Source organism: Anolis carolinensis, unplaced genomic scaffold (genome assembly GCF_035594765.1).
Source record: "Anolis carolinensis isolate JA03-04 unplaced genomic scaffold, rAnoCar3.1.pri scaffold_10, whole genome shotgun sequence".
NCBI lineage: Eukaryota > Metazoa > Chordata > Lepidosauria > Squamata > Dactyloidae > Anolis > Anolis carolinensis.
The window spans coordinates 22,022,986-22,037,842 of record NW_026943821.1 but is presented as its reverse complement, the minus strand read 5'-3'; the positions used below and the strand labels follow the sequence as shown (position 1 = coordinate 22,037,842).

The 14,857-nt window shown below is 43.2% G+C and overlaps 1 protein-coding gene across 3 annotated transcripts in view; it reads left to right on the top strand.

Moving 5' to 3' along the window:
- The window catches only part of kiaa0319l (KIAA0319 like), a 55,757-nt gene extending 40,900 nt beyond the window's left edge, over positions 1-14,857 (top strand). For 2 of the 3 annotated variants that reach the window (XM_062962422.1, XM_008117896.3), the window contains 12 exons: positions 1,196-1,424; positions 2,171-2,294; positions 2,437-2,569; positions 3,433-3,581; positions 5,675-5,826; positions 6,430-6,568; positions 6,841-7,000; positions 9,231-9,373; positions 10,642-10,764; positions 11,748-11,838; positions 11,937-12,028; positions 13,046-14,857. In XM_062962422.1, coding sequence (XP_062818492.1) covers positions 1,196-1,424; positions 2,171-2,294; positions 2,437-2,569; positions 3,433-3,581; positions 5,675-5,826; positions 6,430-6,568; positions 6,841-7,000; positions 9,231-9,373; positions 10,642-10,764; positions 11,748-11,838; positions 11,937-12,028; positions 13,046-13,233 — 1,723 coding nt within the window. In that variant the 3' untranslated portion in view covers positions 13,234-14,857. The remainder of the gene's footprint in view (positions 1-1,195; positions 1,425-2,170; positions 2,295-2,436; positions 2,570-3,432; positions 3,582-5,674; positions 5,827-6,429; positions 6,569-6,840; positions 7,001-9,230; positions 9,374-10,641; positions 10,765-11,747; positions 11,839-11,936; positions 12,029-13,045) is intronic. The other variant, XM_008117897.3, reaches the window with a different exon arrangement.

Sequence of the window (14,857 nt, the reverse complement as noted above, 5' to 3'; positions counted from 1 at the left end):
ACCTGGAGCTTGTTGGAGGAACGGCAGGGTAGAAAAATACAACTGCAAAATAGCAAAGGCTTGAAGCTTCATGGATGTCGAACCAGGATCCTTCTGTGTGAAAAAAGAAAAAGAAAAAAAAAGGTCTGATTTTTGAGAAGGTTAAAAGTTACAACACAGTTGCCATCTAGCCATTCAATTCCCAGTCTTCTTTTGCCCAAGGACATGTCAGGTATCACCATCTGTAAGTGGAGCTACTCAATGGAAATGCGTGTCATGCTCTCAGTTGAGATACACTGCTACCTTAGGGAACTCCCAAGGGTCACTTTTTGGGGGCTGCATTCAAAAGGAGCAGCTTGACTCATGGAGCTTGCAACCATAGGATGCTGTGATGTCTATTAGAATAAATTGTTTTAAAAGAAGAATTCAGTCTATTCATTACTGGGTGAGTGTTAGGCACTATTAAAGGTGAATCCTAGAAATGTGTTGCTACACATTAAAGATGGTGTCTATCTGTTTGGACATTAAGCACAGCACTGGGTGAGGTGGTGGTTCTGTTCTGTTCTGTGAACCCAGCCGGATCAGAGAAATCGTATAAAGCTTGGTCTGCGTGACTTCTTTCAGAACAAGCGGTCCCTTGTTACGAATGCACTCATAACTTATTGAGGCCTGGCTTTGTTTATTTAGGAGCACATTGTAAAAGGAGAGAATAAACTCAGACATCTTGGAACATGAAAAAGAGGTTTACCTAAAAGCACGAAAAGAGGATATGCAGAAACATCAGAAACTACTGACTCTTTGAAAACTTTAGTCATACAAAATTAATGTCATCAAAAGCAGGTTGAACCTATTGATGAATGAGTTGTTTAGTGAGACGTGGGGAGAAATCATGGACTGAGTTTGAATCTATGCTTGTGTTTGGCACTGACATCTTTCTTTTCTTGTTCTTTATCTGAGTGTTTCAGAATAGTGCTTTGTAAGCATATTCTGTATTTGTTTAAAGCGGCATTACTTTTTTGATGTTTGTGCATCACCTTTTTTGGATTTCCAAGTATTTACCTTGGTTTACCTCAGTTCATTTCACTGTATATTGAATTTGACCCATAACTTTGTCTTCCCAGTTCATTGTCTGCAGGGTGAGTGAGGCCCCATCGTTGTATCTCCTGGATGCCTTCTTTTCAAGGTGGCTAAATTCTCCCTTTCTTTCTCTCTCCAGCCTCACGGTGGTGGACTCTGATGGGGCCAGCAACTCAACCACTGCTAGCCTCACCGTGAACAAAGAGGTGGATTATCCCCCCGTGGCCAATGCGGGCCCCAACCAAGTGATCACCCTGCCCCAAAACTCCACCACCCTCTATGGGAACCAGAGCACCGACGACCACGGCATTGTCAGCTACGAGTGGTCCCTCAGCCCCAACAGCAAAGGGAAGGTGGTCGAGATGCAGGTGAGCCCTTCAGGCATCCTGACAGACTTCCACGTACTAATGTGTGGCATGTGATTGAACATTATTAGTCTAGCAGTTTGCTCCTGTTGTCATATCCAGTGGTCCTAGTGCACATTTCTTTGGGTCATTTATTAAGAAATATGGATCATCCATTGTAGCCTTCTAGCCCTTCTCTGCTTTCTACATTTTGTGTTCATCTTCTCTCCTAAGAATGTGTTGACTTTGACATCATGCAATACTTTAAAATGCTTCCAGTATTTAGTGTCCAGTGGGCATTTTGAAGCAAGAAAATGTCTTGGCCTCTGGGTGTCACAAAACAGTCGTATTGGCTGCACCTTGTCCACCTCTCCTTTAAAAACATTGAGAACCTGGAAAATTAAACAGCATTTACTTGAGGCAGAGCCCACTGATTAATTCTGGGCATCTGTGGCCTAATGGACGCTCGCAGTCATGGATGGCTGCCAGGACATTATCAGAAGCATGTGTGATGTGGTATCCTTTCTGAAGCAAAGGAGGTCAGTGTTCTGATGAGAGACAAGCAACACACACACCTCCCCTTCTGCGGAAGAGGAGACGCAGGCGATGAAATTTGTTCATCCTTTCTAGGATCTGATTGAATGATTATCCCCCCTTAGGCTGGGATACCCACCCAACCTGTAGCTGATTCATAACATATTGATGCACAGTGCCCCTTTATCCTTCTTTCCACGCGGGGCCTTACGTTCCTGGGCTTTGTTGTTTCTCAGGGCGTGAGGACTTCAACCCTACAGCTCTCCGCAATGCGTGAAGGTGACTACACTTACCAGCTGACTGTGACAGATTCCGCTGGCCATCAGTCCACTGCCGAGGTCACGGTGATCGTGCAACCGGGTATGCTTTCAGATTTTTTGCATATCAGACCCCCAAGTTTTGTGTAAAACAGCTTAGAAGTGTTTTAACTTCTGAAACCTCCCAGCCAGATTCCAGACTGTCTTCCTCTTCTCTCACTCCTTCCCCATTTTGTCTTCTTCAGAAAACAATAAGCCTCCCAAGGCAGATGCTGGCCCAGACAAGGAATTGACCCTCCCTGTAGACAGCACCACATTAGATGGCAGCAAGAGCTCAGATGACCAGAAGATTGTCTCCTTCCTTTGGGAAAAAACACGGTATGTGTCTTTCAAGTAGAAGTATAGAATCCTAGAGTTGGAAGAGACCACAGGGGCTATCTTGTCCAACCCCATTCAGCCATTGAGGAAAATCACAATCAAAGCAGCCCTGACAGATGGCCTTCCAATCTTTGCTTAAAAGCCTCTAAAGAAGAGGGCTCCACCAGACTCCAAGGCAGAGAGTTCCACTGTTGAAATTCTCTTACGATCAGGAAGTTCTTTATCTTATGTTCAGGTGGAATATCTTTTCCTGTCATTTGAGCCCACTGCTCAATTGAGTCTTAGTCTCCAGGTTAGTTGTGCTTCGAATACAGTTCCAAGACCTTGTCCTAACAGCATAGGTATCTAGCATGCACAATCTGAAGAAGCAACATTATACATAAATGCTGTGCAGGATCCAGCTCAGTGGGCCCTTGCTGTCTAGACCAGTGGTCTCAAATTTGTGGTCCTCCTGGGACTTGGAGGCCCAGACATCTGGAGGGCCACAAGTGGAACACCTGTGGTCTAGAGTGTTCGTATTCTCATGACTAATCAGACCAATTCTCTTTAAGAGGGATGGAGTTCTTCACAGCATGGTCTTTTGTGCAGAAAATGCCTTATCACAATATTTTCCTCCAGTTCCACTTTAGTGTAGATGTATTCCATGCAAATGAATGGAACAAAGCTCTTGACATCATTCCTACTATGGCACAGAGATCCTTTAGAAGAACATTATATCCCAGCTCTGCCAGATACAACATGATCCATTAGCTTAAACTGCATCTTGCTGAGGTGTCCGGGAAAAAAACACTGGCTTTTTAATTTGCATGTGAGTTCCTGTTATATGCTGCCTCATCTTTATTGGGGCTTGGGGCTTGTTTCAGTGGCCCAGATGGTGTGAAACTGGAGAATGCCAACAGCAATGTTGCCACAGTCACGGGGCTGGAGGTCGGGACGTATGAATTCACGCTGACTGTCAAAGATGAACGGAACTTGCAGAGCCAGAGCTCCGTAAACGTCATTGTCAGGGAAGGTGAGTAGCTGGAGAGAACAGAAGCATTTTGGTGGTCCTTAGTTAAGCCAGGAGAGTCTTTCTCTTAGTACGGTCTCTTTTTGGTGAAAAGAGAGTAACTTGGTAGAGTTCAGTTCAAATTTCCACTTGACCTCAAAGCTCAATGGATGGCACTATCCCAATAACCACACTGTGAGATTAGGATATATATGTGTGTGTGTGATAAACAGATAATGTTAACATCCTTATTCTTGCTTCCTTTTCTCAGTTGTGGATTCTAGCAATAACTAAGCTGTGCCTCTCTCTGTTTCCAAACAACCAGATCTTCGCATTTGTTTTGGTCTCTCCCTGAGGAAGTCAGATTCAAAAACCAGCTTGTTCAAATACTTCTGCTGTTCATTTTCCTCTTAAGATTCTGTTTTCCTATGTTCAGATGCTTGCGACGCATAAAATAAGCCTAAAGCTGCTTGCCAAATGAAGTAGCATAGAAAAGAATTTTTAAAACAGAAATAAGGGAACAGATTGTTTATTTTCTTCATGGCTGCTGCAGCACTTTTGGGTTTACAAATTTTCCCTGCTTTTGTTATTACGCTTCAGCTTATGAAGTGTGCCAGGGTAAGCAGCAATTGCCCGTAGGTGGGTCATGACTTTGCCCTAATATAACCACTTGATTAAAAATACAGTTCTGAATTAGCTACCTGTATTTCATCACATAATAGTCGAACACTCTTTCCATAAAATGGGAGTGCGACTATTATGCAAGGGAAAAAAATCTGTCTTTGGTTCTCTGGTTTCTGGGTTTTTTTAAAAAAATGGGAGGAGGAGAAGGAGGAGATTCATTCTTAAACAAACCACTCAGTTTCTGTTTGTTTGGTTTTTAAATACTTCAGAGCTATTTGGGACTGATTTTTTTCCCTTCCTTCCTTCTTTCTCCCAAGGCAATTTAAAAACTATAACTGAGTTAAAAACTATAATTGAGGTCTCTGAAGCTCTCTTTTCTCTTCTCTCCCCCTTGAAGGCAAGGCAGTTTACAAAATCTAAAATAAAGCACTTTGGAGAAAGGAGGAAGAGGGAAGATCCAAGTTCCAGATACCTCTATTCCAGGTTTTTTAAACTGCCTTAAGACCTTGGAGGAAGGAGGAAGGGTGGAGCTCCATTTCATAGTTTTTAACCCGTCTTACCTTCAGAGAAAGAAGAAGGAAAGGAGGGAGAATCAGCCCCAAATGGTTCTGCAACTATTATGTGTGATGACTATTATGTAATGAAATACGGTATTTTTCCTAGAGGAATGAGAGACCCAAGTTTTTGTCCTACTGACAGTCCTATATTGCCTGGAGGTCATAACTGAGTTTCGTACCTAGCACTGTGCTAATGTCCCAACTAGAGATAGGGAGGACTTGAAAAAAGTGGAAAAATTAGGGAAAAAACACCCAGTTTTTCTGGTTTTTTTCTAAAGCCATTTTACCCGGACAAAATGAAAAAAAAGATGTGTAGAATATGTTCTTGCTAGCTGCCTTCCTCCAACCAATAGACAGCAGAATAGCAGTTGAATATACAGTGTTCCCTCACTTATCGCGGGGGTTAGGTTCCAGGACCACCCGTAATAAGTGAAATTCTGCGAAGTAGGGGCACTATATTTCAATATTTGCACATTATATTAGTAGTTAGGTGGCCTTTCTCCCATTTGCAAGCCTTCTTCCTGTACTTCTTCCTCTCCGGCGCCTGCCATTTTTCCTTTTGTGCATGCGCCTCCCTCTCCTCAGCATCCAGAGTGGCCCGGCTGGATGCCAATGAGAGGGAGGGCGCATGTGCAAAAGGAAAACGGGCACCTTTTGCACATGCGTACCTCTCAGAAAAAACCCGCAAAGCAATGAGGAAGTGAAAAGCAAAGTAGGGAGAAAACACTAGCCCAAACCTAGCTTTTATGGTCTCTGAAACTCCTGGGACCCCCAGCTTATTTTTTAATTTTTCTGGGAAAAAATGGCTTTGGAAAAAACCCAAGAAAAACCTGTTTTTTTCCCAGGCCTTCTCATTTCTAGTCTCAACACTTTCTCTTACTATTTCAACTCTATTGCTTTCTGTTCCTTCAACTTCTAACTCCCTGTTTTGCTTAGAGATCAATAAGCCGCCCGTGGCAAAGGTTGCTGGCAACGTTGTCCTTACGCTGCCTACTAACACCGCGGAGCTTGATGGGTCCCGATCTACAGACGATAAGGGCATTGTCACCTACCTATGGACCCGGGACGAGAGCAGTCCTGCTGCCGGGGTGAGTGAGGCCAGTGTCGCGATTGTGTTTTCTGCAGATCCTGTGAGTGACTTTTTAAATTACAACAAAGCTTGGGATATGTTGCAAACTGCTGTATTTAGCCAGGGAAATAAGGCTTTGTGCATTGATTCTCCCCACCCCAATTTCAGACCCTTGAATATCATTCTAAAACCTGTTATTCAGTAATGGGAGCTCAGCTCCAGAAGGAAAACCAGCTTAGTCTATAGCAGCAAATAGAAATGTGTCTTTTTGTTAAAAGGTTCTCCTTTTTACATTTTAAATCTGATCCTTTCTCATTCAATGCCCTTTGAAAAGTCCCAGGTTTCTGATGCCTGCACTTATGGCCCCTGATCAGGATGGGGTTTTTTTTATCTCTCCTAATAAGAATGGAAGAATATGGGAAGTTTCTTTCAGAGTTCAGGTGCTAAAAGTACTACAAATACCATTGCTCTGATAGGACAAGTAATGATGACATTCTCAGTCCTTCCTTCAAAACTCCAGATTAGAAAAGAACACCCAAAACAGGGAGAGGGTTGTCTTACAGTTTTAGAGCCCAACCAAGATGAGTGAGTTACCCTCATGTGCTTTTTCTGTTAACTATAGGAGGTGTTAAACAATTCGGACCATCACCCCGTGCTTGTCCTCTCCAACCTGGTAGAGGGGCAGTACACGTTCCACCTCAAAGTGATGGATGCCAAAGGGGAGTTCGATATGGAGAGGGCCACGGTGGAAGTCAAGCCTGGTAAGTTCGGCAGCCTCACACCAATGTAGATCTGACCATGTTCATTGTGAAAATATTGCAAAATAATAATACATGACAATGGCTGTAGTAGTATCTTAAATGTCTTGAGTGTTCTAGGAGTTTATTAAACTGAATCTTAGTATAGGTGGGACAATATACAATATGGGGCTGGGCTGTGGCGCAGGCTGGTTAGCAGACAGCTGCAATAAATCACTCTGACCATGAGAATGTGGTGGATGGGTAGGAACACTTCAGCTTTGCTTTTTCCGCAGATCCGAGGAAGAATAACCTTGTGGAGATGATCCTGGACGTGAATGTCAGCCAACTGACAGAGCGGCAGAAGGGCATGTTCATCCGTCAGATAGGCGTCCTGTTGGGGGTCTTGGATTCGGACATCACCGTCCAGAAGATTCAGCCTTACACTGAACAGAGGTGAGAGACCACTGGGAGAGTCTAAGGCAGTAAATGGAATTGTACTCTCAAGGAAAAGCAGCCACAAAGTGGCAAAAAAAGAATCCAGTAGCACCTTTGAGACTCACTGGAAACAATTATCAGTGTTTGGCTTTTTGGACTACTGTCCTCCTCATCAGGGGCAGATGGCCGACCAAAGTAAAATTAATGAAGTAGGTTGTGGTTCATGATGTTTCTTTTTCACTATTTGTCTCAAAGGTTCTACTGGACTCATTTTATACTAAAACAGAATAACATGGCTATCTCTGAATGCAGCTGAAAATATTTATTTTTGAACAGAGATGGGAAAGCAATAAAATTGGCTGAACAAAGAGTATATACAAAAACTTGGAATATTTTGCAGCTAGGTGCATGCTTGGGAAAAGGGCAGTCTTCCTTAAGCGATAATGAGGGTTTCAGAGTGTATACAGATACAAATTTTGTGATGACCCCACAGGCATAGACACCAATTCCTCAGCCTGAATGTGTTCAGGGGCAAATAGTTTTGTCAGCTTGCAAGAGTAGCTGCATTTCTACTTTGTGTCATATAATAATAATAATAATAATAATAATAATAATAATAATAATAATACTTTATTTATACCCCGCCACCATCTCCCCGCGGGGACTCGGGACAGCTCACATTGTTACAAAAGTAACAACACAAATACATTAGCACAATATACAAAGGTTAAAACACAATAAGGTAATAAAACAAAAGTTAAAACAAAAGTTAATACAACAGTAATAATATCAAATAACCACCAATACAATTCAGTCAAACTTCATAGAGGGACCTAGTAAAATTCAGAATAGAATTATAATGAGGCTTTTAGGTTATTTTCCCCCTCCCATAACTTATTTGATTGGGTTTTAAGGGATTAAAGCATGTGAAACTTCCAGAAAAATAAAGCAGCAAACAAACATCTGCTGGAAAAACAAAAGTAAAATAGACTTGCCAGTCATTTTGAAGGGAGGAGGAAGAGAGGCAACACATTCACGTCTGAGCCACTTCTGCATATCCTTTTGAAGGCCAAAGATTGGAGTAAACAGCACTTAACCTTGCAAAGGAGGCAGGGAGCCTGCACCCTTCCTGCTGATGTATGATCTTGTTACCGCTTGAAGGACCTGGGTCCAACCCATGCTCCTGTGTGGCCCATCATCCCCTGACTCTCAGCCTTATATGCAGACTGTGGTTGTCAATTTTGCTTGGGCTGTCAACCTGCAAACCAAACCTTTTTGAATAAAGAACGAGCAGGCAGATCATCTTGCAATACCAATTACCTTGTGGGGAGGGTCAAAGCATGCTTCAAAAATGGCAGCAGGAGAAAGCTGTTGACTGAACAAATATTGGAGTTAGGAGTTCACTCCTTCACATGTATTATCTTGATGAACAATGGCTGCCTGCCATAAACGGTTATTTCAGGATCCTGGGCTTCCTTGTAACCTGCTAGACTTATTCAAGATGCCACTTTCTAGTGCAGCAGTAAAATGTCTGTGTTTTGTTGACCTTGGCAAGCCTGCCTCCTTTAACAGCGCGTGCTGAGAAACAGAGGCACTTTGGGCTTTCATTACCAACACTTGTCTTTCCCCCTTCCTTGCTCCATCCTTCTCTCAAACAAGTCATTTACCCTTTTTCCTCTAAGCAGATGAGGAAGACGTCTGCTTCTGATCAATAAATATTTGGCTGCAGTTAAGGAAGCATTAAGTAAATGGAAGAGGACTGCGTTTTCTCCTTGCTCCCCCTCTGTTTTATAAAAGCGCAGTTTCTTCCTTGCCAGGTAGTCGGGAAGGGGTTTTTGCTGCTGCTTTGCTCTGCTGGTTAGAAGACTAGATGAAGGTTTCCCTCATATTTTCTTTGATAATTAATCGGAGCTGTACATTTTGTACTTTGCACAAATCTGAATGTCTGCAATGTGAATAAATCATGTGGGAAAAGCAGATGTGCTTCTACACAGCTCCTGATTTTTGCATATTTTTTTGCTTCCAAGATATGACCTCTCAAAAGTAGCTGGACTTCCTAGCAACAAAAATAATACTCGGGAATATAAGGGAAAGAAAGGGTTGGAGTGGGCAAGTTAGTGGCGGTACTCATCAGGCGGTTTTGTATTCTGAACTATTTCTGTGCATGTCTAGATCTCCATCCCATCCCCTAACTTGTAATACTTCTATTCATGCTGCTTTTACCCCACAACCTTCTTGTATCTTGCAGCACAAAGATGGTGTTCTATGTGTGGAACCAGCCCTCTCACCTGCTTTTCAAAGGGCATGATGTTGCATGGACCCTCAAGAATGAACTGCGGAAGCAGCAGTCCGGCTTCCTCATCTTCCGCGCACTGGAGATCAATACTGTCAGTAAGTTAGAAGCATAGCTGAAGCAGCTGCTTCTCCAGTCCTTGCCACTTAGCATTGCCACCTTAGGGCGAAAGGTTTCACCTATCCACATCTTCCTTAGCTCTGTTACCATGAAAGCTACATTGTGATGACAGGCAGCAACTTAAATGAGCCAGAAACTACATGGCAGGCCCGTTTGTCCTTCCAGATATATCTCAAAGTGAGTAGATTATGTGCGTGCTAAAGTCAGCCATTCATAAGTTAATACTTGAAATAGATAACAGCAGCTATTCCCTCCCGCTCCATCAAGATGAGTTGAAGATGGTAGAAGATATGGTTGCTTTTAGTGTATATCCTTGTCTAGCTACTATCTACATTCCTGAGATTTGAACATTTTGGTAGCACCTAAAAATTCTTAAGGCAAAGATGAACATGGCACAAAGACATCCAATTATATGCATCTGAGCATATATCAAGATCAAACTTGACACATACAGTCCCCGTGACCTACTATACATCCTGATGCTGTTTGTAGTGGCATGGCCCATGGATAATGGGACTTGCATATGGGAGTTGTAGTTCACCTGCGCCCACTGAATTCCGCTGACCCTGGACCTAGACTAAACTTGGAACACAGGCAAACAATGCCTTTCTCAAATGACCCAGGCACTGCTGGGTCCCCAAGCTAGTATTTGTATATATATATGGTCCAAACACATCATGTACGCAGAGTCGCAGGGTCATAAGACACACAAATCCTCTGTCCATGCTTGATGTATCATTTCCTAGACACCAGGACAATCCTTATTGCATGCTAATAATATATATATATGGCTTTAGGGTAGATTCATGTATTCCAAACAATAAACATGTAGTGTTTGTCCTATAAGCTCCTGTGTGTCTTGAAGAATTCCTTTTACAATAAGCATCTCTCCCCAGCAACACAACCAATGCACAAAGGGATCTTGGGGAGATAGAGGCGGGGTATAAAAATAAAGTTATTATTATTATTTATTATTATCTCACAGGAAGGCAGAGAGTACACACCTGGAACTGTAAAGAAAGCATTGTATCCTATCCTGTCATATACCAGTGGCATTCACAATGAGCCCAACATAAACAGCAATGTTCAGGACACAAAAGTAGTTCAGTTGCTACTTTTAAGAGGCCAGCTATGTGATGAACTCCTTCAGTCCCCACGACTGCAAGCCTGGCTGTGCATCTCTCTCGGTGACTTCTCTGTTTGGCTCTGCATTCCTTCATGTTGACTGGGCTCTCTCTCCCCACAGCCTGCCAGCTGAACTGTTCAGAGCATGGACACTGCAACTCCTTCACTAAGCGCTGCGTCTGTGACCCATTCTGGATGGAGAACTTCATCAAAGTGCAGATCGGTGATGGCGAAAGTAACTGTGGTGAGCAGAGTCTAGTTTCTGGTACATTTCCTCCTCAATTGATAGAGAAGGATTCAAAGAAGATGTAGCCTTTCTATGTTTATTTATTATTTATTTACTTACTATGTTTATATCCCGCTCTTTTCACCCCGAAGGGGACTCAGAACAGCTTACAAATCAAATGAACATACAATATATTACTAGCATAGCACAATATAAGCATTAAATTACTATATTGTACTATATCATTATATGGTAATATTATTAGTAATATTACATTTAATATATAATATATAATTAATATTATTATATTGTATTATTAGTAGCATAATATTGTATTCCATTATAATATTATTATCAATATTATATGTATATACAATATATTATATATTTATAAATTATTATAATATAATGTTGCATAGCTTTTGTGCCTGCATTTTGTAGAGGAGGGCCTAGCAAAAAAGGGAGGCACATTTGGCAGAAGGTGGAAGGTGGAAGGTGTCAGTTTGCCACAGTCTGGGAATTGTATATATTTGTTGTGTTTTACCTTGAAGAAACCATTGGAGTAATTTTCAGGTCTTGGGGAGCACTTGCATAAAATTATTATATTTATAGCTTTTAAAAAGGGTGTTTTTTAAAAATTATGGAACCACTAGCAATCTTTCTTGGGACTCTGCAGTTCCAGGAAACCCTAGTTGAGAAATTTTGGCTCAAATTGTTCTTCAAAACACCATCGCTGCTAGAAGCCATGCTTCTTAGCTTGGAGAATATTTCAGAACCAAATTATTTTAGGCTTCTCTGCACAAACGGTGTATTTTCCCTGGCTTCTGTGCTGAGCTGGATCCAAGACTTCACACAACGTATTCCCAGGCCTGGCCATTTCAAAGGGCACAACATTTCCTGCCATTTTCAGAGTGTAGCTTTCCTCTCCCCCGACCAATGACACACTCCTCTTCTCCATCCCACATTCAAATGCTCAGACTTCCCTTCTGTAATTCTTCCAGAATGGAGTGTGCTGTACGTTGTCATTGCATCCTTTGTCATCGTGGTCTCCGTCGGGATCTTCTCCTGGGTGGTGGTCTGTTGCTTCAAGAGGTGAGTAAGGCTTGGAACCTTAACAGGGGCAAACACTTCTCCATAAGGACACTGAGGTTTCACCCTGTTGCTTCCCCTTTTTGTCTGTCTCCCTTCAGGCGTAAAGGGAAACCCAAGAGGAAGAGTAAATACAAGATCTTGGATGCCACGGATCAAGAGAGCCTGGCGTTGAAACCAACCCCCAAAGCAGGTGAGGCATCAGAAAAGAGGTTGGGAGAGAAGGGTGCTGAGTCAAGCCAGTTTCTATTCACAATGGTTTGAACATCTTTGTGTGGCACAGAGAAGGCCCCGGGCCCTATGGGCCATGAATTGAAAGCATTCAGTATTTCAAGGAAGGCCTGTCCATCCCAAAGGTGCATCTGTTAAAGCTTGTCAAGATTCGTGCTAGAAGCCCTGCAAAATTTGGGCCACTTTTTCACCAACTGCTGTGAATATGTTCAGTGGAGTAGAGCTTTCCAAAGAATTAGAGGAGGGATCTTTTCTGTCAGGCCTATCTGTTGGTAAATTGATGCAGCTGAACCAAAAAACTTGCTTGTCCCTCTTATATTTCAGGGTGTATCTGCATTTTTGAATTAATGCAATTTGACAGCAGCGTAACTACCATGGCTCCATATTATAGAAATCTGGGAGTTATGGTTTTATAATATCCTTAGCCTCCTCTGCCAAGGAATGCTGGTGCCTCCCAAACTACAACTCCCAGGATTCCATAGCAGTTAAAGTGGTGCCAAATTGCATTAATTTGAAAGGGTTTTTCCCATGCCAGGAGTAACTTGAGAAACTGCAAGTAGCTTCTGGTGTGAGAGAATTGGCCGTCTGCAAGGATGTTGCCCAAGTGACGCTCGAATATTTTGATGTTTTTACCATCCTTGTTGAGAGGCTTCTCTCATGTCACCGCATGGAGCTGGAGCTGACAGAGGGAGCTCATCCATGCCCTCCCCGGGTTGGATTCGAACCTGGAAACCTTCAGGTCAGCAACCTAACTTTCAGGTCACAAGGCTTTAACCCACTGCGCTCCGATTTGAAAGTATAGATGCACCTTCAGTAAATTTAGATCATAATAACCTCAGGAGAAGGTCCTGCTGTTCTGTTTGTTGTGTAAACCCAAACCCACATTGATAGCAATATGTAATATATACCTATCAAGAATTTCTCTCTTTCATGCTCAGTTTCAAGTTGCTTTTAGCGTCTTCTCTGTTTCTTTTTGAAGGCAGTAAACAGAAATGCCAGGCCCAGAATACCAGTCTGATGCATTCGGAGTCGGAACTGGACAGCGACGAGGCCATCTTCACGTGGCCGGACCGAGAGAAGGGGAAGCTGCTCCAGCACCAGAACGGCTTCTTGCACAACGGCCAGGCAGCCGCCAAGCCAAAGAACCAGCGGGAGGAGATCCTATAGCCCATGTTAGGGGAGTCAGGGAGGGAGGGAAGGAAGGAAAGAAGGGGCTGCTGCTCGCAGAGGTCTGTCCAAAGGCCCAAGAGGCCGTTCACTCCTCAGAGGGCCCTGAGGAGTCTCCAGAGGCCTGCTGGGTCCTCTGAAGGAGAGCGCTGCTAACTCATTACGTGGGGACTACCTTTTGTTTACTGCTGATCTTTAATATTTTCCTTTCTCCAAGTCTTAACTGCCTGTACTTGAAATTGGACTTCAAGGGAAATTTCTGGTGAAATCAGAAAAAAAATAGAAGCTGTGAAACAAAAACAAAAGACTGTGAAGAAGATGGTTCTGAAATGCTGTGGGACTTGAAACCACTCGTGAGAATACGCACTCGCTTTGCCCAGACTGCAATATGCGTCCCGCCGTCCCACCCAAAATGCGTTTGCTGTGGGGCTGGCAAGCGGCCTTGATTCCAAGGACCTCATCCTGGCTCTTATCTGGCCTGGAAGACAAGAAGCCGCAAACTGGACTTTTTACAGCACTCGCTTCAACAGCAGGAAGATGATGCTGGGTGCCACTCTTTTTTCTTTCTTTCGAAAATTATGCCAGTCATTATCATCTCCAGGGCAAAGGGGCAAAATTGCCTTTTTGGCCACCTTCATGTTTGTAAGGGGTTTCCATTCCTTTTATTTTAAATTATTGCGAGTTTCACCACTGTTTGGAAATGGGGGACGTCTCCTCCTTGTCCGGCTCCCTCCGTCCTGCGGCTTAACCCTTACCAGTCGGTAACACTGGAAGACCGTAACTTCCTCTAACTTTTGACATGCTGTTTGTCTCACAAAAACTTTTTGCACACGGTGAAAGCGAGGTCAAAGGCAGACATGAGCCATTTGATTCCCGAAAGGGATTGATGCCTATATCCTTCCAGCTCCGTCAGCCTGCACTTCTTTGTGGTGTGCTTTTGGGTGTCTGGAGTCACAGAAATCCCTTAAACGTTGATTTTGCCCAAATCGGAGGCCTCCGCTTTGCAAAGGTGGAGAGTTTCCTCGCTACACAAACACCAGCTCTCTTCCTTGTCTTAACTGGAGGTTCACTGTTGTGTGATCATGGTATATGTGATTTTCTTCTTCCTCTTGTCACCTCCTGTCTTCCCTGTGCCATTACCTGCTCCTCACACTTGAAAAATAACATCTTTTACTCTCTAAAGGTAGGCATAGCTATGACCAGCATTCCTTTAGCTCCTCTTCCCCTTTTTCAATGGCGTCTGTGTCCAGTGGGCAGCCCTTCCAGCGGCTCCTGCTTTGACTCGTGAGCCCTTTAAATTTCCAAAACAGGGATGTCTCAAACACTCATCCGGTCAGAGATGGTTCCAGGTATGTCCGCCAAAATCCGGCAGACCCAGAGCCAAAAGTTTACAATACTAATTTGAGTCCTTTCATCATAATAATTTCTGGGGGCTGGGAAGATGAGGGTGATACATAGGCATAGAAGGGATGGGAGGGCAGAAGCTGAACATCCTTCCTTGAGGTGAGAAACAGGTTTTTCCCAAGCTCTGTTTACATTGCTGCACTACTGATTTGTCGAAGGCGATGAAGATTAAACACTACTCAGTTCGTGGGGGTATCTCTCCCCCATTGATTGTAAATAA